Here is a 27,102-nt window from a genome sequence, read left to right as displayed (position 1 = left end):
GACTTCCTGTCCCAAAGGTTGAAAGCTAACAGCATAAAGGGAAACGTTCATACAAGGCTGTAGGCTCTAGAAATCCTTTAGGAGACTGTTCACCAGCACCCTTGTCACATAAATGATACATGAATCCTTGAATTATTACAACCCAGATTACCAGCATTAATTGCCTGCTTGTAACTACACTACCGATACCTTACAGGCTAAGATCTATAACCAAGCAAATATCTGAAACTGACGATCAACGACACCAGACTCAGAACGGCCACCAACTTCACAAGACTCACCAGCACTAAACATGTGTCCACCAGGCAGAACGTGCCCGACCTTCCAATCCCCGCACTGCAGTGAATGACCGGGGGACCCACGTCCTCTGCCAATGACCCTGTCTGCCGCACATGATGGAGAAACTTCAGGAATGCCTCAGGGGACTTGGGCACGCCAAAATCCGGCCACTTGGTGTAGTGGAGGTGGAGGACCTCATTTGACTCGTTTGTCTGAAAACAAAAAGGGAAATGAACAAAAAACACCAAAAACCTGATTTATTAGTTTCAATGCCAATAAGATGAACGAGCCAAACGCCACTAGCTTGCTGAGCAAAACTACCGACAAATCTCGCCTCTTATGCCATCGTTCCAGTTAAGTTCTTTTGCCAAGGCTGAGATGCCTTTGGACGTCCTGTTAGAAAAATAGCGGGAAAATATACAATGCTCACAAGCAAACACTGCTTATTCTTATGAAGAACGTTCGCTGTCCCTGCTGGGGACAATACAGATAAAATGAATTGGAATATCGAGCACTTCAATCAGAAATGGCCCCTTCTTGTAAGGAACATGACTCCTAAACGAAACTCACAGTGTTCCTTAAAGCAGCATTCCAGTGGAAACAGGAATGGTCAGACACCAGCTTTTGGGGGGCCCCCAGGGAACACAATGTCATCTATGGTTGGCCGGTTCTTACTTTTCTGTTTTTGAGTTCCAAGGTGCGGACGGTGTAAAAGGAATGTTCGTCTTCCCTCAGGATGCTGACTTGCAGGTCCGTGTGCTCACATTCTATTGTCTGCAAGCTGCCGGGACTGACGGGGTAATACTCGGCACATTTCCGCTGCACAAGATGAGGACAAAAACCGAAACTGCTTTAAAGGACTGTACGATACAACCACGTCTGGCAGAACCAGAAATCAACTGTAGCAAGAGTTTACTTGCATTCTTTTAAAATAAGAGCAGTTCCCCTTTAAAATCCACGGCTTTAGTTTAGATGTCCACTTCCCCTCTTTTACTGGTGTGTCCCCTGTTTATTCATTGACATGTAAACCCAAGCTTCAGTTCAGCCAGCAGACTACAGCAGTGAAGTGTAACAAATGTGTTCCTTTCCCACCATTTGGTAGTGTGAATCACTCCAGCCCTGTCTACTGTATGGTCACTGATTTCCAGTAATTAAAGTGTATTCCCCTGTGGTCAACTGATCACACTTCGTTAGTTTCAGTTGTGCTTTGTGTTTCAGTTTTATTTGTTGGCCGAAGGTTTCAGTTCATGGTTTCAATCTTTGGCGATGGTCATTTGTTAGTCTTTATTTTAGCTCCTTTGATTGCAAATTATTTGGGTTCAGTCGTTTCAGCTCTTGTTTTGGACATTTTTCTGTTTTCTTCTTTCTGTTACTTACAATGTTTCTCACTTTTGTTTGTTTCAAAATCTGCAATTTGTGTCCTTTGTCTCTTCTGATTTAATTCCTTGCCGCTTTTGGCTTCAAAGCTCCTTATATTAGTCAGATCTGTTTTGTTGTGGCAAAATGCCCTTGTAGCGTACAAGTTTTTCAGCTTTATACACTACCATGGGAGATGGACTAGAATAAAGTTCTAGTACACTGTAAAGCACATTAGCAATAGCACGTAATCATCTTGCAGCCGGTTAGGAATGAAAAAAAAATCAACATTTCTGCTGGAAAACTGTGAAGTAACAATTTTGACTCGGAGCATATTTTGTTTCAACTCAAAATCCTGTGAAACTAGACCCAGTATTATCACGACGTGCTGGCAAATTGTCAACAATATCCAGGAGTATCCGGTTTGTAAGTGACTTCCTCACAAAGGTGGACGCGCATCGATTTGCAGGCTCTCATTGGACAATCGCTGAAGTTGCGCATTAACTCCCCGTTCCATGGTTCCATGTAAACGGCGAGTAATGCATGTAACCCTATGTGCAGTACACGTGTGCTATGGGCGTGGTTTAAACTGAAGTGACATCACACTTACGAACCGGATAGACAGTGCGAACAACAGGACGGAGCGGGCGCTTGATAACCGACTACAGAGCTCTCAAACTGTAACTACTTGTCTCCTCTCCACAGATGTAGGTGGATATGTTGGTCGTTTGGCAGCTGCCTGAGGCGCCCTTGTATATACCATTGAATCAACTGTGTTTAATGTCCTCACTGTACAGCGCACGCAGAACATGCTGCATCTCTATCCAATTAAATGAGTAGGTGTAAATGAATATACGTAAATTATTGTTACTATTATATTTGTTAAAACTCACCGTTCCCTTTTCAATGATGTTGTTGAGCATGATGACTGCCTTGCTCTTCTGCTCCCACACCATCTGCCAGAAGTGGCCGATTGTCGTGGGAAGAGGACCCTGATAAATGGACATGTACCGTACATCAAAGAGGGAAAACACTGGTTTACCAAAGCTGAAATCACGTTGTGGCCATCCCGGTCAAAAGCACGGGCATCGGTGGGATTTCTCCGGCAGAGGAGGGAAGGGGGCAACTTATTGTTTCCAGGGGTGACATTTCCAGAGAGAAGGGGCAAAGTGCTCATCAGCTGAGGGCTGATCAGCTATTAAAAGTAGGAGGGGGTCAGTTTTGAGGTTTGTACAAGTAAACTGGCGATCTGCACAACAATTCATCTCTTCCCCCCCTCCCCTTTCCCTCCCCCTCTCTCCCCCTACAGTATTTGTTTTTCCAAAAAAAAATGGGGGAAGGGGACCCTGTCCCTCTCGCAATGCCCATGTCTGACAGTGAGCTGGGGGGGGAATGGCTTGATTGAGATTACGTTCGCCATTGTGACTTCATGTAGCCCCAGCGGCAGACAGGAAAACTACTGCCAGATTCAGAGAAGGCCTCACAATTGCTCTGTCTTAACAAGGGAAACAAAATCAGAAATGTGAAAATTTTCCAAACTGAATTGTTTGCGGGTTAAGATTTTCCATTGAAAAGTTGATCCAACTTAAATACATGTAAGCCTTTTCACTCCTGCAAAGGAGTCCTATATTACCATACAGCAACCCATTTAACACTGTGGGCACAGGAAAAGATACTGTGTCACGTTGTCCAAGTGTTGTATTTCATTTACTGAACCTTTGTTTTAATCCCAGTGGTCCATCAATCAAGCAGCAAACACATGTAAATGCGCATGCACTGTACGCACACAATGCAGAAAACAGAGTTTGTAATTCCAAAAATAACCAGGGGTGGTATGAATTTCAAGGAGTTGGTAATGACAAAAATTTGTTGAGGTAAGCTGTGCTGTATTTACACAGCGGTACAGTGCATATGGTCTTCAATCTCTAAACATACAAGTTCATGTGCATGTACATTTTGTATTTGACTCAAGGGCAAGTCATATACATGTACATGTAAGCAGTGTTTCTCCTATGTTATGGATTTCTGCCAGAGTTTTAAGCATTTTATACTTGTAAGTTGGCAAGCAGGCCGTGGTTTGAATAAAACAATAGAGCAATTTATCGAATTTTCTTACAAAGTTGTTATTCCCTTCTGAATTCCAAAAAAGGACGGGACAAACTTTACCTGTCAGTTTTGACCTCAAAGTTGATTTTCATTTCGACACAGAAATCACTCTCAGATCTCAATCCAGTTATAGCCTCCTGACTTATACACATGGAAAATTGTTGAGTGCTCGAGGTATGGCAAAAATCAGGTTGTGGAGTGCTCAATGCCTGGCAAAAAACAGGCGGTGGAGTGCTCCAGGTATGGCAAAATCAGGTTGTGGAACATTCAAGGCATGGCAAAAATGTACAACTATCAGGAAAACACTCCCTGGCCTTGTTGAATGTGTTTTGTGCCACTTGGTTTGGAAACAAAATGTCAAATCCAGACTCCTCTGAAATGCAATTGTAAAAATGCCTTTTAGGGCACAAATCAGTGACAAGTGATCACAGCACAGGAAGCCACGTGGCCATATATCCCAACCCCACCAAATGAGTTGCTTGTCGTCAAAAGTCATGTTTAAATGAAAGGCCTTTAAAAGAATCTTGGGCATGAGGTTAACCAGTAGGAACCCTGAACATTTTTCACTCTTACGATGTCTTTCATCAGGATACCAAACTGAGTGATTTTTCCAGCCAAAGAGCTCAGTTTGCTCTTATGAACAAATCTGCTGAAAAATAGTCTTATTATAAGACTCATTCTGTGGGATCCACTTTGCAGACAAGCAGAGACCAAATTTTCTTGGGAGTCAAAATTTCTCATAAACTGGTTAAGAATTACCAACAAAACTCCGTCACAAAACTGCCAAGTTGTTTTTGTTTTGTTTTAGATTTTTGTTTTAGTTCCCATTCTCACTGGCGTCCAGGCCCTGGGCATTCACACACATTGGTCCTTATCAGGAAATGGTGATAGCCTGAGGTCATTCAACTGGGAAATCACCTCCACACTGTCGCGACCTTTTTGGCCACGTCATACAGTTCTAAACGCGGAGCATACATGTACGTGTACACTTACAAGTAAAAAAACTTATCATCAATGTCATTCACAAATGTAATATGGAGCTAATTAGGGGTCAGAAATTAAGGGTCCAAAAGTGTGACATTTTTGGGTTCCTGTTACATCTGACCTTCGTTATTTGACATGGAAATATCACCGGAATTGATTCATCACTCTTGGAAATTAGAAAACGTTTTCTGAACTTACAACAATCATATGTCAAATGTCACAGGGACACAAAAAAATGGACCCCTACCGGTAATTTCTAGAATTACCCACATGTACACTTGTTAGAGTACATGTACACTACCCTACCACACTAACAGACCTGTGCAAAGTGACGCCTGCTGGGCACATCCATGCTTGTGTACACAAACTATGGTAAATGTTGTGAAGATTTTGCACAGCTATCGGCACATCTGTGTGACAGTGTGTACTGATGCGGTCACATGTGAAGCGTTTTCAAAATGCTCCCATTGCAACTTGAATCATTCTCCTGGACTGAAATTTCGACTGAATGTCCCTTATATGAAACACTTCAATTTGCAGTTCACATTCAAAATTTGTCCTTTTTGAGCGATTTCCAAATACCAGTTTCGTGAAAATCCTTGTGGAGACCTATTCACCCCATTCTCCTGGGTCTCCACAAGGCACCATATTTCAAAACAGGAGAACAAAGCCATGTCTCCACAGGGACACAAATTTTGGAATGTATCTCTATACCTATCTGTAGTGTACATGTACTTCCATACTGCATTTAGAGTACTATCATTTGGGATACATGTCATCTTATTTCATTACGTTCCACAAATATATGCATGAATTCAAAATGGCTACACTCAGAAGGCACCAAGACTTCTACGAGCTGGAATGACAAATGAGCGAACAACATGTTGTAGTAATTGAATGTGTAGCTTAGTGACATACATTCACATGTACATGTATGTGATCTATCAACCAGCCCCGCGGTTGAAAACAAAGGGTTTGAATGTTTTTCCCTCTGAAACCAAAACTCGTCCCTTGTCGTAAATTAAGGAAGAACAACTAGTTTTTTTATTTCAATTTTTTTCCAAGAACCGTCTGTGTCGGCCTCACAAAACCAAACACTCCATAGGTCAAACATCAATGGAATGCTTGCCAGTACATTTGTACTTTTAGTTTCTGTGGCTTCAATTAGATGTTTTTTTTACATGTATATTACCAAATTTTCTTTAATATAACAATAATCTTGAATAGGTAATCAGACAAATTCACTTCTGAAATACAGGTATTTCAAAAGCTCTCCATCCAACTTTCTTCTGCTCATAATTGCAACCATGAATAAATGAAAGTTCCACAAACAAATCTGTGCGATTTTTGTTTTGATAGCAGGAAAAATTGTTCTTTAGCTTTAAACTCGGGCAGATACTGTTGGAGTCAATGAACTTCACACTTCACACTCGTAGTTGAATGTAGCATAGTGCACAGAGTACAATTAACTGTAAACCCACAGGAGATTGGGGCTTACATGTATATGTACATCATGTACTTTCATGGGAGTAATTTTTAAGGGTATCAAGTGTACATGCACTTATCCACCATCTCACTTCACATTTCATTAAGTAGCGTACCTACAAATTTCCAAGAATCTCTCAGTGATAATGAAATTTGCAGCACAGCCAGAGATACAATATTTATGGTAAATGGCAAAAACACAGGCCTGCGGTCTCCTTAGCCATTCAGTTGAGAGGCTCCGTGTGCGTACAACGTGCATGTAGCTACACAATAAAATTCCCCAATCACATTAGTGGACGAGGCCCGGTGAATTTCCGAGAAAGAGGCTCATTCGAGCCAGACAAACAGAGAAGGCCTGCCGCATACTGCATATCATATACGGTGTGTCACATGAAAGGTGCATCCCTGGAATGGAGGCTGCACCAGGGAGCTATGACAGGTGTGTACATGTACATGTAACCCAGGGCTACATGTGTAAATGGTCTATGCATAGGACAGCTGCAACCGGAGTGGAGCAAAATCCACCCAGAATGATGGTGAACATGTACAATACAGGCTACAGTACTAATGTATGTCAGCACACTGTAAAGATCACAACTTTACAACACTCAACACTACTTATAGACACGTATAGTTAAAAAATCTCAACTTTCGACAGATAAAGTGCATCAGTGAACAACAAATCATATTTTTTCCCTGAAGAAGCCAAACATTAAGTGTGTAATGCAAGTATCGTATTTTCCCACAGACAGCCTGTAGATGTTATTACAAGCACATTATTTCACTTTACAACATAAAGTACATAGGAATAATGCTAATCACACCCATCTGCAAGAACAGTCAAACACTAGGCCACAAACTAAATGTACACATGTATGCATACATGTACATGTACAGTACACTGTACGATGCAGACCCAGGTTAAGTACAAAAATGTACATGGGTATGTCTCCATGCAATTCCAATGCAGAAATGTGCAGTGCTGAGGAATGCTTCACCCTTGTAACATGCCACCTTGTACACGTACATGGTATGTACGGGGTGCATGTGTCAGATGGGGCTGGATGGCACTCTGCGTGTGCGTACAAATGTACATGCACATGTCTGTGGGTAATTCCCATATATTAGGGGTCCAAAAGTGTGACATTTTCAAGTCCCTGTTACATCTGACCTTTGTTATTTGACCTTTGTTATTTGACATGGAAATATCACCGGAATTGATTTCAAACTATTACTATTTGTTTGGCAGCTAATTTGCATTAATTCATCACTCTTGGAAATTGGAAAATGTGTTCTGAACTTACAAAATCATGTGTCAGATGTGACAGGGACACGAAAAAAAATGGACCCCTAATTTCTGGAATTACCCATGTACCCCATACAATGTCTTGCATTTTTGCTGATGTTGTACAAATACCAGGCCCACACGCATTGTACAGGATCCTTCAACGTGGCAGAGTTCAGTTGTAACATATGCCAATCGGTGCATCATCTCCATGTATTTGCACTTTCTTTCCTTTAATGGGGAGCTACAGTACACCAGGGGGCTGAAAATTACTGGAACAATATTTGTCACACTACATGTACATGTGAAAAATAAAAACAGTGGCAAAAAAAGAAAAAGGAACAAGAAAATATTCCAGCAGTGCGACAAGATTTGTGGTATGGCAAAATATGAGTTACTGAATAAATACAAAATGCTCCCATATTTGTTACTGACTGTACGTACATACTGTACATGTGTATGTGCATGTATCGTACGTGCTACGGTATGAGATCCCTCACATGAAAGTCACAACTTATGGGGACAAAAGGGGAACATCAATCTTAAAGCCCGCTTACAAAATTAGAAGGAAATCCCTCCCTCAAAAAGCATTAGACAGCTTGACACACTTTATCACCAGGACATTTGAAATGAGATACTCCCGGCATGAAATTCATTGTTAGCACTGTACATGTGAACTCTCTCAAAATAAGTTCTCAAATTGTCACACCTACACCATAAAACAAATCTCACGGCAACTAGTTTGCGTTACACTTCCTATTCCTCCATGTGAAATTCTGGAAGTCAGTGCCAATTGAAAGATTTACAACCCTGCTTTAATGATACAAGTTTGGAACATATACTGCCACACGTTTACATGTGCGCTTTCAGTTTCTGTGACGCGGTTTCTCCCTCCCCCCCCCCCCGGTATAAGGATGACCAACGACGCCGCGTTGGGAAACGACAGGGGAAAGGCCCCTACAAAACAGAGAGGGACAAACTCTGCAGAGTTACAGCTGGCAGGGTGGAAACGATACCTGAGTGAGGATGTATCTGCGGTTGGCTCGTTTCTCCGTTACCAGGCTGGCGTTGATGTAATCTGAGGTGCCGTTACAGAGGACTATGCGTGTGTGGTTATCTGGGTGGGGAATTACAAACAGAGAGGCACAAGGGGACGGGAGAGAAAAAGAAAAATGAAGCAATTTGGACGATTTAACTTTGACCTGTGAAAGTAGAATCATTGAGGATTAACATAAAATAATGACACCAATTATAATGACACCAATTGGGTGGAATGAGATGAGAAAGATATGAAGCTATGCATGTTGTGCTTTGGAAATGAATTTCACTGTTCACAGGAACTGACTGATAATTACATGTACATGTAGCTAAGGATCAATCACTTCTGAAAAATACAAAAACAAAATTGAAACACAGGGATGGCTTTGCAAAACCTTACTCAAGATTTACATAGTTTTATCTGGAAAATTCTGAGGAAGCTTCATTGATCAGGAGAATGGAACTGGCTAGTGGACAGGGCTGTTGGCAGCGTGTTTACAACTGTAAAGATTTCCAAGAATAAGTGTCAATCGAGTCAAGCCCTGTCTCATCTTACGTGGCATCCCTCGGCACCATGGGGGGGGAGGGACAAATGCTTAGGTAACAGGAGTACTCATCTGGCACTGCACAGACTGACATATGTACCGGTAAGGTTACTTCTCAACTTTTCAGCATGAAATGGTGACACTCGGTGTAGCGTCAGAAATACTGCAGCTAGAGCTGCACAACAACTATTTGATTCCAAAGTGACTTACAAGGACTGACGTCTCGGTATCTGTTGTACGGTTTGTTGACTTCTTTCTTTGCTTCTGTGGTGCTATAATCATACTGGTGACTTTCAATGTTTATTTTCTGTAGGGAAAGGGAAAAATAAGACAAAGAAATGCTGAGGCAGCATTGACGATGGGCAAGCTTTTAAAATGCTGTACACGTACCTCTCTGCAGAGGTTCAAATTCCAATACAAAAGCAGTAATCCAAGTACTGTTTCTGCTAACTGAATTTCCTCCACTTGCCTAAATTTAACGTCAGAAACTAATTAAAAATCGAACAAAAGTGATTCAATCTGTTATTTTTCAAGCAGTGATAAGAAATATACAGGATACATGCATCTCAGGGTACACATGTACAACGCCTGTGCACATCAAATACTTATCCGCATGCCTGTAGATTGATGTGTGGGCATGAGAAAAGGAACCATACATGTACGTACATGTACATGTACGACCTCCATGTAACGGTCACATACCGGGTAATATGGCAAGTGTACATGTAAAGCATTGAGCTGTTCCCACTGGACATTTGAGAGTCCCTGATAACTTACATGTACCATGGCTGGGCAGGAATCTTCCTCGACCACTTTCAGCCCGGTACTTGTACCAGTAACGTTAACATCATGATAGTAATTTTGACAGGAACATCAGTTTACTGCAAGTCCCCACTGAATTAATTGTTTTCATTCTCAGAGTCATTCTACAGGAAAGTTGCATGATGTTGACCGGAAAATGATCCACTGGGAACGAGGCTTTAGTGTGTCCTCAACAAAATTTATTTTCTTTCTAGAATTTCTAATCCTAAAAATTGATTCACCAGTAGATTTATTTGTCAATAATTACGTAATGAGGAAGTTCCTGTTGAAAGTGGCTTTTACTTTCCAATGATCTCTAACTGCATTACAGACATGCACGTTCCTGTATACCGGTACACGTACAGTTCAGATCTTTTGCACAACAAATTGTCTTTGACAGTAGTCATTGGAACAGGAAATATATTAATTTCTTTGGTCATTTATAGGATTTCTAGATTATTTCTCAAAAATCGACATAATCTTACACTACCGGTACCATGTGTTTTTACCATTTTTCTATTATGCTGCAAACTACCATACGTGTACATACATGTGACCCGCTCTGCAAAAAAGGGTAATAAGTCGCGCAATTCCAATATGTTATGGCCTGTTCTATTTGGAGAGGGGAAAATGTCTTCAAAGATGTGATTTTGTGTTTTTCCCTCTATTAGCTTGAATAACATTTAGGCCTATGTTTTCAGAATTTGTGACTACAAACATGGATACTGATGAATAAAGATGAAAAATGATCATTCAGTAGGAAATCCTACACAGCATTGTGTTTCCAAGTGCTACACTTTCTGAGCTTTTTCTCGAAAAGTGCTTTTATTGAATCCGAAAGTGTGGATACATACAAATGTCTATCTCTGGAACGCAGTGCACTACAGAGGTCATTCATAAATCAAATTGTAGCTTTTGATGTACTCAATCCAGCCATATCAAAAACTGATAACCTGAATCTGGCGACTTATTACCCATTTTTCTAGAGCCGGTCACAGATATATTACTAGCACAACTAGTCATTATTGTACATGTACCTCCGAAGCAGATTTCTTTTATTGGTACATGTACACGTACAATGTACATTTCAGTTTTAAAAAGATAACTACATGTAGTTTTAATGTTAATAATTTTTATTACTTTTGAGCATTTGTCAACAACACAATATTTCTGCAGTGACTACTGTACACCCTTTCCACAACAAGTGAATCTTTACTGAAAACCTGTGAATTGTAATTTTTTGGGTGATGCTCCATTTGTGAGTAGTGCACCCATACATTTTTGTGCTTTAAAATTAGATTTATGCATTGTGACAGCAAAAATATGGGGAACCACACCAGCAATTCACCCGTACATGTGTAGGCCAAGATGATGAGTTCAGGAAACTTGTAAACTAATACAAATTGAACCAATGCATTCTCCCCTTTGCATTTGAAGACTGTGGTTTTCAACACCCACACAAGGATACTCACCACATAAATACCATACAAACAGGTACCAGTACCATTACAGTACAAGGGTCAAAATGTATGGATTACTACAGAATGTAAATTTACGATGCACACTATGATCCCAAATTAAATGAACTAGTTCTCCAGAACAGCTTCCCGTGGGAGAATTAAAAGCAGACCTCTTAAAATATGTGAGGATGTTCTGCAAAGGCTTGAGATTCCCCCAAGGCACACCTGTATATAATCACACTGAACACACCTGACTTCATGTGTGCACTGTACACTGCATGTAGTCATGAAGGCCACATAATGCAGTACAGTCTACAGGTGTTGTCTCAATGGACAAGCCTGGGTCAATAGCGAAGTTGCCCCTACTGTGCTGGTTTCCAGGAATCTGCGGCTATTATTAACACACTGAGAGGCCCCAGAGGCTCCTCCACTTCCAATGCTTAGCTGCAGCACTGCATGCAGCGGGGTACGCGTAGCATGTACATGTACATGTACATTCCACATTATTCAACCACAGTCAACAACTTACAGGCTAGGGCACAATACATACTGTACTGTGTACATATGTAGCTCAAGAGCTTATCTGAGAAAAAACTCAATAGCTTATGAAAAAAATCACTGTGGTTGCAACTTTATTTCAGCCTTGCTGGACAGTGTATTGAGGGGTTGTTAACATCTGTTTGGAAAATGTCATTTAAATTAGAAGGTAAACATGCACACAATTATGTACTAGTACATTCACTTGTACCGGTATGTTACATGTGTATGTACATGTATGTACCTAGACTCCCGCACCGTAGTTGTGGGGACATATACTCGACATTTCACCTATTTTGTGGGGACCAAAAATGTTGTAGGGACTCAGAAATGTCCCCACAACTCCCTAACGAAAGAACTTGTCCCGTGAACACGGTGAATGCCTACCCACATGTATATATACATGTAGATGTATGTATTTCAAAGGCTAATAATTACCAGTACGTGCTATACATGTAGGTAATTCCAGAGATTAGGGGTCCAAAAGTGTGACATTTGTGCGTCCCTGTTACATCTGACCTTTGTTATTTGACATGGAAATACATGTACATGTACCATACAAGTACCGGTATCACCAGAATTGATTTCCAACTATTATTATTTGTTTGGCAGGTAATTTGTCTTAATTCACCACTCTCGGAAATTGGAAAATGTGTTCTGAACGTACAAAATCATATGTCAGATGTGACAGGGAAACGAAAAATATTGGACCCCTAATTTCTGGAATTACCTACATATGTACATGTACATGTGCAGTGGGATGTACCAGTATAGTACACATACATGTACATGTAAGGGGTACATGTACCAGTATGTACATGTACGAACAGGCTTTTTAGTAAGTTCAGTTACAAATGAGTGAAATAACTTTTCAAAAATAAACTGTTTTGCTCAATGCCACTCAAAAGCATCTGTGTTTGCTCCGAAATACCAAGAGTGCACGTCTTAAGATGCACCTATCGGTAGCCTACCGGTACATTGCATATGTGCTTTCACAAAAATTGTTGTCTGAAGTACATGTACATTGTGCATTTGATCATGTCTACATGATGTACGAATGTTTTCTAAAGGACACTTCTCTGCCTGAAGTCAGAACCGCTACATGTACATGTACTCGTACATGTACCATGCCTGAGAGACAAGGCTTCAATTTTCAGCTTCCTTGAGCATGCACACATGATGCACACTTCACCGAGTAGTTGCAAAATATGTGTACCTTTAAAAAAACAAGGATTTTCCTTATTAGAGGATAATTGATTTATGCGATGTATACAATGGATACACAAAACCAAGAACTAAAATAGACTGTTGGAAGAGTTTAATTATGAGTTGTGCGTCAGCTTACATACATGTATCCTAGTACAGCTAAGAAGCATGCTGGGAAAGTCTTTAAGTAGCAACAATGCCTGTCATATGTCATATCGATACAAAGAAATGCAGGAAGGCCGGAAATGCTGTTGAAAAGCAAAATTTTGAAGTCTCTAAGGCATCTTTCTGCAAGACTGCCAACTCTCACACACCGAGTATGTAAATGTACAGTACATGTATATACATTGTACATGTACATGTATGTAAGCTGTGTTCACATTGGACCTTTTTGGATTAAGTACATGATACACAGACTGATGTTAATTTGACAGCTGGCAAACTGTCAAAATTGTCAAGTGTTGACTGTTGGTTGTAAGTTTAACAGGGAAAACAAGGTCGTGGAAGAATAACCTTGTCTGTTTTACTTCACAGAAAAGTCCAGTGCAGATGGCCACTGAAATGTAAAACTTAATGAACATTTTGATTGCTAAACTTCATGGGCAAGGGCATGCATGTAATTACACCACGTCTGCTGTTTCCTACACATGCACCCATGCAGTATTCTGCATACAGTACATGTACGTGGCTGACACTGGAGATGCATAATGGACAACTGGACAAATTTCAAGAACAATATTTGGAAAAATGTTGTGCTTGAGCCATATCCGGTGTAAGATGATGAAGTCAATTGGAGGGTGCCCTAGAGAGATTCTGAGAAGGCATGCCACAGCCAGTTTTATGTGTAAGTAACCAAGGGGATTTCTGCATGTCACGAGTAATGAATCCATATAAGGATGCACGGAAGGACAACTGCTATGGAATGTTAACAAGCACTCCCACTAATGCTCTACAATGTTTGTCCATGAGAATGCAGCTTATAAGAATCAGCCCTGTCATGCCCATAAGGCTTTCCACGAAAAAAACAAAACCACAGAGGTGAAATGAAAGCTGCGAATAAAATATTAAACAAAATGTAATTTGCTTAACCCTTCGATGTCCTTTCCGTACTTGTTCTTACCGTAATGTAATGTGCGTACACCAGTACTTGTATGTCTGTTTACATGTATACATTATCAACCACAGTGGCACACATGAACATGTACACGTATGGAATCTGGGTCATCTTGTACCCGGGACAACTCGTACCCAGGTCAACTCGTTCCCAAGTCAACTCATGCCTGAGTCAATTCGTACCCGAGTCAATTCGTACCCTTGCATGTATTATTGTCATCAGTGGATAATCCTACCAATGGCTGCTTTGCTTGCAAAATATAAACCTTTTAATTAATTTTAATTTATTAATTACTGGTACGTTATACAATCCTCTCCTTCACTTAAAAAAATCCTTGTAAGATGGGCCACCGCGCGAACCCAATCTTGTCCCGCGCTGGAGTGCTAAAGTGCTGCACCAGCGCGGCCCGCCTGGCAAAATCAGGTTTCCTTCCAGAGTTGCCTTTGATGGAGCACAGGTCCTACTCTGATCAGTATCAAATCAAAATTTTTGCACGGCCATTTATGACATCATTGGCCTGATATGGAAATTAAGGGTGTGGCTACCGGAGATTGGCAAACTTAATGCTAAGTTTGAATATACATAAGCACAATTGGATGTAGTGAGAATTTAGAATCGCTGTGCAGCGGAAATGTTGCGTGTTCTCAGATGATTATTAGTGAAATCTCACCACGTGCTTTTTACAACCATCGCATGATGCAGGGCCATCGTAACTTTATAGTACATGTGCCAAACATCATATATTTCAGAGCACTGATTTAATCTTATATTCTTGTCGATATCCGAACTGACCAGTTTGGTTTGGTTCAAAAGTGCAATGTTCGACGAGTTTTGGTTCGGTTTGGCGGTTCGGCTGCAGCACTATTCTAACGTACACTGTACGGGGTACGAGTTGTCCTGGGTATGAGTTGACGTGGGTACGAGATGACCTGGGTACGAGTTGACTTGGGCGGGAGTTTGGGGGTATGAGTTGACATAGGTACGAGTTGACCTGATTCCCACGTATGTACCGGTATTCTTACACTCAACTCTTACTCACTGTTGGCACTCGGCAGCCCTCTTTCCTATGACTTAAAAACGTACATGTACGGTATGTTACTGCAGTTACATCAATTGCACTCTTCGCTGGCAATAAACCTGCAACCCCACCATGATGAAAACCACACATCCTCATGGTATGTTTGACAGTTACTACACTGCACATTTACATTCTTGATGCACAAGTGCCATCTCACACTCAAACTCTTCATCACTATATCAATTGGCAGCCCCGTTTCCAATGACTTACCAGTACATGTATGCTACTGCAGTTAACTGGGAACAACTGCACTCTTCACTGGCATAAACTTGTGACCTTACCAAGATCAAAACCGCAGATCCTCAAGGGATGTTTATTTGACAGTGGCTACATTCTTCATGCATGTGCCTGTACATGAACTCATAAAAGGTCGTTTTTTTCTTGACCATAATGACAAATACAGCTCCTTGTACCCATACCAAATAAGCAAATTTATAGTACCATACATGGGCAGGTTGGAAAGACAGGGTAGGATAAACATATAAAAGACTCATTTTCTGTCCACTAACGCACTTTTTGCTTAAGACAAACGACTGATCAGATCGTTCAGATTTCAGCAAGTCTGTTCTTGGAGTCGTCCACTGCATGTTTTGTGAATAATTTTCCAGCTTTGCAGAGGTTAAGATGTTCATCTAGATGAAGGACATCATGTATTCCTGAACTACTGTATTTGCTGATGTTCTTCATGGGCATGTACCTTTAGAGCAAGGTTGCAACACTATTCAAATTTGCAAGAATCTGCTCACAGCTTTCTGGATAAAACCTGGCACAGCAGCCCCTGAACTCTGACCATTATTATCTCTAACATTCTCTCTCACTCCAACAGAACTGGCCAACATTTCTTGGAACTGGTGCACTCGTGTACACACACTGTACATGTACATATACGTCATTTCATGTAGTATACGACCTTATGCTTGTGTGCATTTACGTACATAAAGCTAGTGTACGCCCACATTTTATAATGTATTGATTCAGCAATGAACCGATTCCCTACTGACAAAACATTTTTTAAACAGTTGGTCCTTTGTTAAATGTTATAAATGTACATTACACCCCCAAAATAATGACTTGTGTTGTCTAACATGTACAAGAGTGCTTTCCCATTTTTTTCCCAAACACCAGAGTAAGTATATATTGTAGTATAAACAATGAACAGCAATGAACACAAGATGGTATGTATTATCAGTGAAATTCTATCAAACACTGATACATGTACATTACTGTTACATCAAGGGCTACAGAAGTCAACCTCAAAAGGTTCTCTTTTAAACAATAAATGTGTGAATGATTTTATCTGAAATATTCACACATTGTACTTGTGACATACTGTCTCAAGACGTGAATGGTTTTCTACGTTAACAAAATGGGAACCACATTTCTCTGTGTTTAAACCACACAACAGAAAAGTTGAATTAAACTGATTGGTAATGCTAAGCATGTAAACAATAAAGTTACATGCACGGTACACACGGTTCAAGTTGGCTATTACTTGACACTGTTTAAACCACATACATGTACGGTAGGTACAGTATAGAAGTATGTGTCCATACAATGTACACGCAAGTGCGGACAAGGTGCTCTGTGATATACAGTTTATGTGTACTCCCTCGGTGGCAAGCTGCAACAATTTTGAAAGTGTCGCTGAGGCTAGAGACCAGCAACAGCACAGGAAAGACCACAGACGGAGTGTAGGGGGGACACACAGCCAATGTATCATTTCCCAATTCCTGGGCACAAAATGGATGGTACAGGTGTACAGTAGTACATCTGTACTTCCTGCTCAATATGGGCATTGGTGAGATGGTACCTGGTACCCGATGCCACCCTGTGTCCATGCATGCCTCAACCTGTACATGCGTATGTACATGTACCATACACGGAGGTGGCTTGCATATACTGTACAGTGTATATAGTGTACATCTAGCAAAACCTACATGAACCCAACCACCCCTCCTTCCTGCTTTTACAAGCCATCGCATACGGATGTGGCTTCCCTGTGTGACTTTAAACATTACACGCCAAGACACTGGTACATGTAAACACTGTCCTTCGTGTACGTGTACCGTACTTGGTACAGCATACAGCACACTTGAACCGGAATTATACTATAGACTCTGTACAGTAGAATACACAGCTTTTAGTAAACAGAAACAAATCTGCTGAATTTTTGAACCCTTGTGCAACAGTCCTCAATCCTCCAACAGGTGAATGATTAAGGACTGTTTGGGTTAATCTTCAGTTGTATGTACATGTACATGTACGTCCTGTATTTTGTTACCAAATTAAGCAGTAGCTCATACATGGTGTACTTGTCCCCACAATCATGTAAACATGGGATGTCACATGTACCAGTGCATTACAAACAAGCACGTCAGAAACCCCCAGATTTTAGTCTTTCACTCGAAGACCGTGATGATTACACACCTCACAGAAATCCTCAAAGTTTCTCCCCCCCCCAAAAAAAAGATAGTTCTTGATCTTTCCTTCATGATGCATACTGGTGCATGGACATACATCATTCCTTTGTTCTCTTGAAGTCAAGAAGACTTGGGGAAAATGCTCCTTTTTCTCCCACTACAATAACTCCTATGAGCAGGAGTTTTGATGATTCCCTGGACTGCTCCTCTTCATTTTGCCACACATAATCCTGATCTCAAAATGCCTCTGAAGCTATTTTTCAGACGGAAGTCCTCACAACGGACTTCTACCCCACATTATGTGGACACCGTACATGTACAGGTACCGGTGCATTGTACTAGATGTATACAGGTACATACACAATTGACTGTCCATGAATCCTAAACAATAAAATGAACAAATGGAGGAAGTGTGAAAACAAAAACATTCCATGAAAATTCTAGGCACAGGATGCCTCACCAGTACAAACCAGAACCATCCCCAGTCAAACCAGAACCATCCCCAGTCAAACCAGAACCATCCCCAGTCAAACCAGAACCATTCCCAGTCAAACCAGAACCATCCCCAGTCAAACCAGAACCATCCCCAGTCAAACCAGAACCATCCCCAGTCAAACCAGAACCATCCCCAGTCAAACCAGAACCATCCCCAGTCAAACCAGAACCATCCCCAGTCAAACCAGAACCATCCCCAGTCAAACCAGAACCATCCCCAGTCAAACCAGAACCATCCCCAGTCAAACCAGAACCATCCCCAGTCAAACCAGAACCATCCCCAGTCAAACCAGAACCATCCCCAGTCAAACCAGAACCATCCCCAGTCAAACCAGAACCATCCCCAGTCAAACCAGAACCATCCCCAGTCAAAAAAACAAAAAAAGGTGGTGGGGGAGGGAGATTAAGGACATCTGCCTTCCTGGAAAAAACATTCACCTGAGAAACAAACGGACAGGTGGAGTTGGGGTAGATGGCATGCAACCTGGTCTGACATTGATTGCATAGTGATCCTAGCCTGATGTGTACAGGCCTATTTCTCTAAACGCAGACAATGCCAGAAGACCAGGGCATGTAAGGCCAACTGTGCCTAGTAGGCCCAACATGTGTTGTAGAATCTCATCATGTACCACTAGGGTGATCACATGTATTCATCTCTGAGATTTAATTATTACTCTGTTAATCGAATGATCGAGTGTAACATCATTTATTCAGTTAGATTTTAATAAACTGGTATTTGCCACCTTTTTTGTGACAGTAAAGGATTCCTAAAAGTGTAGCTGCAATGACTTTTTCTTAGACACTATTCTTCAGCAACGTTGTCCTCTTATTCAATGTGTGAAAACTTTTACATTCATACATATATTTGCTTAAATGCATTTGAAAAGGACACAGTTTCAAAATTTCAAAATTATCAATGCTTCAAAATCCTGGGCAAAGGTTTTCTGTTCAAATTGTGAACCCAGAATTTGCTCACTGAAACCATTTCTGAGCATGGGATTGATGCTTGCTTGCTGCTGCATACTGGTAAATAATGAATAAGCAAAGAGAAAATTTAGTCTGACGGCAAAATCTACAAAATTGCTGAACAGATAAAAAATTTGTTATGCCAAACTTTAATCTCTCATGTTCCACATGCAAAACATTCTCCAGAGAGAAGAAAAAAAAGTGGGACACAGAGAGGCCTATTTGGTCAAAAGGCACTAGCGAGGTGTTTAATTCGAGCTTGCATTGTTGGCACCCAAAAATACAACTTACTGAGGGGATGACATTCGTTGTTAATTTTTTTTGCTGATTATACAGGATCATCGTACTGGTACCTCATGCAAAATAGGCCTATGGCCTGCATGTACCGATACATGTACATTGTACATACCAGTACAAAATGTTACATGACCTTTATAGCGTACACAAGACAGATTGCCATGGATCAATGGTAAAATTTAATTTTAACTTTAACTAACTTTAACCCAAGTTATATGAGAAATACCGGGTAGCTCCTCATCAAACAAAGTGTACAAAAGTACCATAAGAGCATCAATGCCACTGTAAACAATGCACATTCATGTACATGTACGTAATGTTTCATCCTTCTTTCAGCTTGTCCACAAAAATTAGAAATCAAAAATCATCTCTGGCCTGACCTCCCCCCCCCCAAATAAAATTCCTGGATTCGCCCCTGCATGCTAAAGTGCTGCATTTCACAAAGCAGGATTTGGACTGCCTATGGTGTACACGTATACATCTCATAGTGGGTCAGCAGAACGGTGGTGAATGGATAGTCTGCTGGCTGAAACATGCAGCTCACCCGGAAAGAATTCTAATTTCTTTGTACATGTACAAGTAAGTCTCTAAGACAAATGTTACCTATTGTCTCAAAGCTCTGTGCTTATTTTGTCCGGAATTTACTTTCGTGGAAAGACAAACAAGAAGATGACTGAAGCAGGATTTCAATCCAGGATCTCCAGATACCATCAGGCACATTTTGCTGAATATTGTCCCTGGGTACATGTAAGTGGATGGTGTCCCACGCATGGTGGACATTGTAGCATATTGGTACTTTACCCTGATCATTTTGTTACTTGTTTATTGTGCCTCTAAATAAATTACATGCACATTCATACTTCAAAACAGTTTAGGCTGGCTTGATTCTCCTTTTTGCAAAACCAAATAAACCTCAGTATCATCAATATTTCATTCAAATGACCCACATTATTGTCTGTAAGTGACAGACCTACACACTTACATGCAGTATGTACGTACATGTACATGTACATTGACCATACATGCAAAGAAAGAAAATACTTCTTTTTATTAATTAACCCTTACCACTCTCAATCCTTCAAAATCCTCTGGGGTGTTTCTTGGAAGATTTTGGAGGATTGAGGCTGCATGGCAAAATTGCACTGCTGATTGTAAAGGAAGCATTGTCTCAAGGTTGTGGGTTAGACCTTGTGTTGTTAATGTTCAGCCATGCACATGCGTCTTTGAAAATTTGAAATACCGGCACATCATATGATATGAAACTATACGTAATTGAAATAACACTGAATTGAAGGATAAGCTTTTAAATGATTCAAGATTTGTGGGTGATTGGGCATTCATTAACTGGGTACTTTTCCTATTTCAAAGAACAATTTTTTTCCAGGTTTTTGGACTGACCTAAAATGACGACATTGATTAATTTGACGGAATGAAGTCAACGTTTTCAATGTTGAGGGAAGTACGGGGTAAAAAAAATCATGATTACCACACCATGAACTTCCACAAGCCATAACACACACTGGAAACGAACATCATTGCAGTAAAATTTCCATGATACCCCGGTAGACTGTTACTGATTGGTTGGCTGAAGTTCCAGCTAAGAAAGCTACCGGTACCATATCCTTCACAGGCAAGTACCCCAAACTTCATTCACTACAGAGTAGGTTTGCCACATGTAATGTAACAGTTCGACAGCAGTGCATACATATGGAGTACACTGTTACATGTTTTCTTTTCGGCAAATCAGGTAAACACATCATCTCTCCCACAGTGTTAAATTTTCAGCCTCCTTTATCGAACCACCCAGGTAAGAGATGGCATTTTGGACAAACTTTCTTCCATAATATTCGGCATGCTTTTGACCACTGCTGCTCCCCTCTCTTTCTCATCATGTGCCGTTTTTATTTCCCTGCATGCAAAGTCTGGTGACCTAGCACTGTCTCCTCCCCTTTCAATATTTCCTCCCATTCTATCAGCAACCAAACCAACTAAACCCTTCAGTTCTAGTTTGGTTGGAACAATGATTCCCCACAGGCATTTCTAACCCAAACTGCAGAAACCAACTCAGAGACTGAAAAGTGACAAGTACTCTAGCCGTGGTAGTAAAACCATGCCATTCTTCAGGTGAACGTGAAAGTAACACAAATGTCACGTCCTGAAATATTTGCAGCCGCATGCACTGGAGTGGACAGGAGTTCAGCTTCAGCAAAATCGCAGAGTGAATATTTAGTCTGATGTCACAGTTTGTCTGTTATCGTTTTTGTGCCAAGTATGAACATTTTTCTTCAAAGGAAAGCAGTTTGATTGAAATATCACCCTGTAGTTTCTATAGGAAGGATTCATTTGATCTGAACAGGTAGTTTTTTTTAGGGTTGCAAACAGGACCTCTTTATACCAAAAGTTACAGACTGTTTTCAGCTAATGACAGTATTTAGGTTCAAATGATTTTATATATCTCCAAAACACACGCTGCTATGGGAATGATTTCAACACCATTGGATTTTTAAAACTTCTCTTTCCAATGGCATAATTGTTAATCAATCTTTAAGAACCCTGAAATCTTTTGAACACCTAATATACAGTACATGTACACGTACATTCATTGAATATAAACTATCAATGTTAAGAAGACTTGTATTTAAAATGATAATGGCTTTGAAATATTTATGTGAACACCGACAGGTTTTACTGTCACCTGACTGCATCAATTTCTCTTCCAACAATTATACATTAATCCACTTCAAAATACTTTAGACCTACGTACATTTTAGTATCATTAAGTTCGTTAACTTTTCACATATAACAGAAGCAGATCACAGTTACTAGTATGACTGGTCCTAAACATGCTGTGAAAAGCACGCTCACTATTAAGTTGGGGATATTTTACCATTTAATGGGGCCAGGCTAGCAAACTACGTGTAGGACAACTTATAGTTATTCCAACTCAAGCATGTCAAGTGAACAGGGTGAAGTTCAAGTAGGCCTAACGGGTGTGATGGTTGGGTTGCCAGGTCCCTAATTTCGCCACCTATTGTCAAGTCTGATTGGTTTTCACAGTAAGTTCCGAAATAAGGGACCTGGCGACTATACAGTACGGTCACGCAAGTAAGGCTGATCATTCCTACCGGCACATGTATGTTTATGCAAAGGATAAACTAAAAAAGAGATGCCAGTACCGTGGGGTATGAAACATCGCATGATTTCCAACTCAAAAGTAAGGAAAGCTTAGACAATTCAAGTCCCATGTACCCTCCGTCAAATCTACAATGTGTATGGTCAAATCACGAACCATTTACCCAGGGATGTGCAGCCGTGAGCAGCCCCTGTGCAAACACGTGCAACCTTGGTTCCATGCGTGTTACGGATTGTTATTACCCCCGCAGGCGCTCTCGACTTTTTCGAAAAAACTCGCGACCACATGACACACGTTGCAGCATGCAGCATGTACAGTGCAGCCGTGGTTATGCCGAGACGACGCGCCGAGGCGGTGCTTAAATCTATTCGTTTGGACAAATAAATCTTCTTCATTTATCGATTTCAAGGAAAAACAAAGTTTTAATGAGCCAAAATTCCCCAATTCTGTGGTACACTTTTCTCAGAATCTATAGGATGAAGACTTGAGCAACATATTTTTAGAAAGGGTGTACCCTGACTTAAAATATTATAAGAAAACAAAGTGGTAGACAGGAATATATGTTTTATTATTGGAGATAATCCAATTAGATTTCTGCTTTGATATTGTGCCGGCCGTAACGCGCATTGAACCAGCTACATGTATGAGCTTAAGTTGCACATCCCTGGGTGAACGGTCCGTCGCGTCATGTCCGTGGTCAAATCAAGTCCGTGCACACGCACTGTACACTATAAATGACCAATGACAGACTAACACTACCGGTGGGCCTGATGGTTTGTTTCCTTGCTCAATGGGGTGAACACTGCTAGTGGTGAACACACGTTTTACCTACCTGAAATTCCATCCTCCATGTACCTTTTCTCTCATGCTCGTCAAATTCTTCCTGAATGTTCAACATTGTCTTGCTTGTCCTGTCACAACTTATCAAAAAGAACGCCGATTTATATAGTCAACGCACGAGACCAACCAGAAGCAGACAGCATTTCATTCGATCCACGCGCTCCGATCAACAACGGTCGTATGCTCGTACCCGGCCCGTGTGAGTTCGTCCGAAGTGGTCGTCGTCAGCGCAGCGTGGCTGTACCTACAGTACGTACAAAACGTCTGCTAGAGCATCCACGGGGCCTGTTCGTCGTTTGGCATACACGAGCTGGTCACTTCACCAGAGTACCAAGGAAATGTAGGTTTGTTTTGAGGGCGCTGTATCTCCATTATGGATATCATGCAATGAGCTAGCTAACCTCGGCTAACACAAGACTCACTGCTTCACACTTTTCGTTCCATTAAATACACATTAAACATTAAATTCATTATTTATTTTACACAACACCTGAACAAATCTGTACATCACCTACATGATTCCTGACTAAATTCTCACGTAAATTAATCCCTGCATCACCTCTACAAGTTCCAAAATTCTGGGTGAAGACTATACATAGCTTAGTCGAATTTGAAAGTTCCACACTACATAAAATACCGCTAGCGCCCTACGAGACTTCCATTTGAGAAGTGGAACTATGGTTCAAATGATCTAATTTTTGCAGTGTGGCTGTATCATGTGTTAGGATGAATAATTAAATTCTTTTGATCAATTACAAACTAATTTACATGCAGATTACGGCATTTCTTCAGACGTAAACACGTCTCAGCAATGGCATGAATCCGTGCGGCAACCCCCCCCCCCCCAATAATTAGGCAAATGGAGCTTCGGTCTGCAAAATATACGTTGGCCGTCGGCATTCCCCCTGAAACATGGAATATAGCGTGTATCAATTTTTTGCATTTGGAGAATTTTACACGACACGAGGTGGGCGAACAAGTTCCAAGTCGGCAAATTGACACACCCCCCCCCCGTAAGAAAATGCCGTCGTTACGCCTCTGCCGGACACCAACGTCCGGCTGAAATACACAATTGGTGATAACTGTTTACATAAGCGTTGATTTCAATGATAACCGTATCTGATAAACACGGAATTTAACGATAATGATTCTCTGATGTGCTGAAGTGTAGTGAACGCTTAACCTTAAAAGAGCTGGGGCGATATTTAACCCCACCCCATTTTTTTCATGTAGCTGCGGTGCGTTTTTTCACGAGCCGCTGCTTTGTTAAAGTTGGGGCCTGTTTTCAGAATTTCTTTGTAGTCGTGTTGCTTCAAGTTAGTGAAAATCGATGGTACAGTTCTTCAGTAGCGCCCATTATCAGAGACGTGTTAGACAACGTGAAACGTATACTTTGCCACAGCCGCGCTCAAGCACGAAAGAGTCCACGTTTGTACTGATAAGAGTGTTTTATAGGCATTCCGAGTTAAAAAAAAAAACTGGAACAGAGGAAAGTCAAGTTCTCAGGGGTGGGTCCGCCCCCTGGCTGTAAGATGGTCCAAATAAATAAAATAACCCCGCTCTTTCAGGGTTAATGCCGCGTAAAAGTAGAGCTTCTGCTTTAGAATTGCAACAATTTAATTTGTAAAGTTTGGATGATCATCAGAAAGCTGCGCTAAGGGTCTTGATTTCCAACACCAACCGAGAACTCTAGAGGGTTGTTTTTCTAGCGAATGATTATTTCACTTGTAGTTTTGTTCACGATCGGAAGAACAATCTCTCCTTGTAGCATAACTACGGGTACCACGATAATAGTAGTCGGTGCATAGTGGTGGTGGTGGTGGGGGGGCGGCATGGGCGAGATCACCGTTATCATTCCGGCCGGAGTAGGAAACCAAGCCTTAAAATCCTGTTTTCGGCTAAATTGATGGGAAACTCATCAGGTCTTAATTAGCAATGACATCCTCTAAACATTCTCTATTCAGCGATAGGAATTATAACTGAGTATACATTTGAGATACAATGATACATTTGAGATCGGAGAAATTGCCATATAATTTGGGGAAGCGTTTATTTTCGGACATTTCGTGGGCACCCGTGCATAGGGCATGCATGGACATCCTCCCGGGAAGCCTTTACCCCGCCCCACGGTCGCATCTGCGCTTAGCCATGTGGCTGCTTACAAAGCTGGCTCTGAGCCCCAGATAATAGTTTTAAGAGGAAAAATTAAATGACCTACATCTTTAGCCCATGTAGGTCGGGAGAAAGGGAGGGAACTTGGCTGGTCTCCGTATAAAAAGACTTGTCTATATCATGTGGCATAGACTTCCAGAATACGTGCTGAACGCAAAGACAAAAAAAAAAAAAAAAGGAAACAGGAAAATGGAAATAGGGTATTGAAGGATTTAATCGTATAAACTAAACCCATCAACCCTAAAATAAGTCACTAAGGGGTGTGGTGGGCGCGGGCCAATAAACGTTTGGCGAAGCGCGGGCGGAAGGCGCGTTCCTGTCTGGATGCAGACCTGTAAATAGGCTGAAAACTGCTTCCGCGGGCCAAATCACAATTTGTATGCGCTCAAATTCTCAATGAAATAGAGCATTTTGTGGCCCACGAACTTGAGGATTTGTAGTAAAGACAGGTTTAGGTGGACAAAGGGAAAACCAGCTTGCGTCTAAGCGAGATTTTGAAGAAATTGGTGCCCGAAAACGGTCTACTTTTCGAGAAATGTAGGCATGGATATTTCAAAATGACGAGGGGCTTCAAGATTGCATTTTAGGGGTGACCTTCCGTGGAAATAAATATCTTCAGAAGCCATCGGTTAATGAATGGAAATTTGACAAGAAAATGAAAAATCATAAACTGGGCTTTAATTTGACGAGCGTCTCAAACTAAAGTATTTATCACTGTTGGCTATGGCAGTTAATACTATGGGTACAGTCCACGAATTCAAGCCCCATTGAAAACAGTGTAAAATCAGCACTGTTCAGGGTCAAATAACATACACGCCACCATCCCTGAGATATTTGAAACACAAATGAAATTCTTGTCTGGTCACTAATCTTTCAATTTGTTTTCATTTTTTTGTGGGTTGACCAATTACACTTTTAATTATTCCCACAAAACAAAATCATCCCCCCAAAAGTGATTTTTCCCTCGTCTGATTGCAGCCATTTTCAAGTGGCAACCCTCAACTTTCTGGCACTTACGACCATTTTTCAATCGTAGTTTTAGCCATTCTGCTCTCGTATGAAAGCTCAAAGACCCAGGGAGTTGATCCCGGCAAGGATTTACACAATCTCGCCATTTTGGGAGCCAAACAATCTTTTGTTTCAAAAGATACTGCGGGGGCACTTTTAATGATAATGAGCTGGTCAGAATTCTCACTTGGAAGTCTGCACCCCCATAGACTGTACGCTCTTGCGCCCCCTATTGTCGGTCTATAGATATTTCTAATGAGTCTGTGGGAACAGGGCGAGGTGCAAGATGCGTCTGTACGGGCGCGTTTATTTTCAAGAAGTCTGAGGCGACAGCATGACAAAGACTCAACGGCTGCAATGGCACGACGCGACAGCTCACCGGCATGACGTAAACTTACGTCATGCCGGTTAACCTTACTTTCAACTTTGTTTCACGATTTTCAAAGGGTGTTTTATTGCCTTTTTGTGTTCACCCTACGAGTATATTTCCATACTCA

The 27,102-nt window shown here is 41.1% G+C and overlaps 1 protein-coding gene across 3 annotated transcripts in view; it reads right to left on the bottom strand.

Annotated features, from left to right (window-relative positions):
- LOC147798870 (tyrosine-protein phosphatase non-receptor type 1-like) overlaps window positions 1–23,710 on the bottom strand; it is a 35,464-nt gene extending 11,754 nt beyond the window's left edge. For 2 of the 3 annotated variants that reach the window (XM_087137872.1, XM_087137873.1), the window contains exons 1-6: window positions 23,418–23,710; window positions 9,289–9,385; window positions 8,512–8,612; window positions 2,529–2,627; window positions 955–1,098; window positions 282–491 (exon numbers count right to left, since the gene is read on the bottom strand). In XM_087137872.1, coding sequence (XP_086993998.1) covers window positions 282–491; window positions 955–1,098; window positions 2,529–2,627; window positions 8,512–8,612; window positions 9,289–9,385; window positions 23,418–23,483 — 717 coding nt within the window. In that variant the 5' untranslated portion in view covers window positions 23,484–23,710. The remainder of the gene's footprint in view (window positions 1–281; window positions 492–954; window positions 1,099–2,528; window positions 2,628–8,511; window positions 8,613–9,288; window positions 9,386–23,417) is intronic. The other variant, XM_087137874.1, reaches the window with a different exon arrangement.
- Window positions 23,711–27,102: the final 3,392 nt, after the last annotated feature.

Source organism: Acanthaster planci, linkage group LG06 (assembly GCF_054643075.1).
Source record: "Acanthaster planci isolate LZ-2023a linkage group LG06, COTS_SCS, whole genome shotgun sequence".
In the NCBI taxonomy this organism is placed as follows: Eukaryota; Metazoa; Echinodermata; class Asteroidea; order Valvatida; family Acanthasteridae; genus Acanthaster; species Acanthaster planci.
Note: the sequence above shows the minus strand (reverse complement) of the source record. Positions and strands in the feature narration are given on the sequence as shown.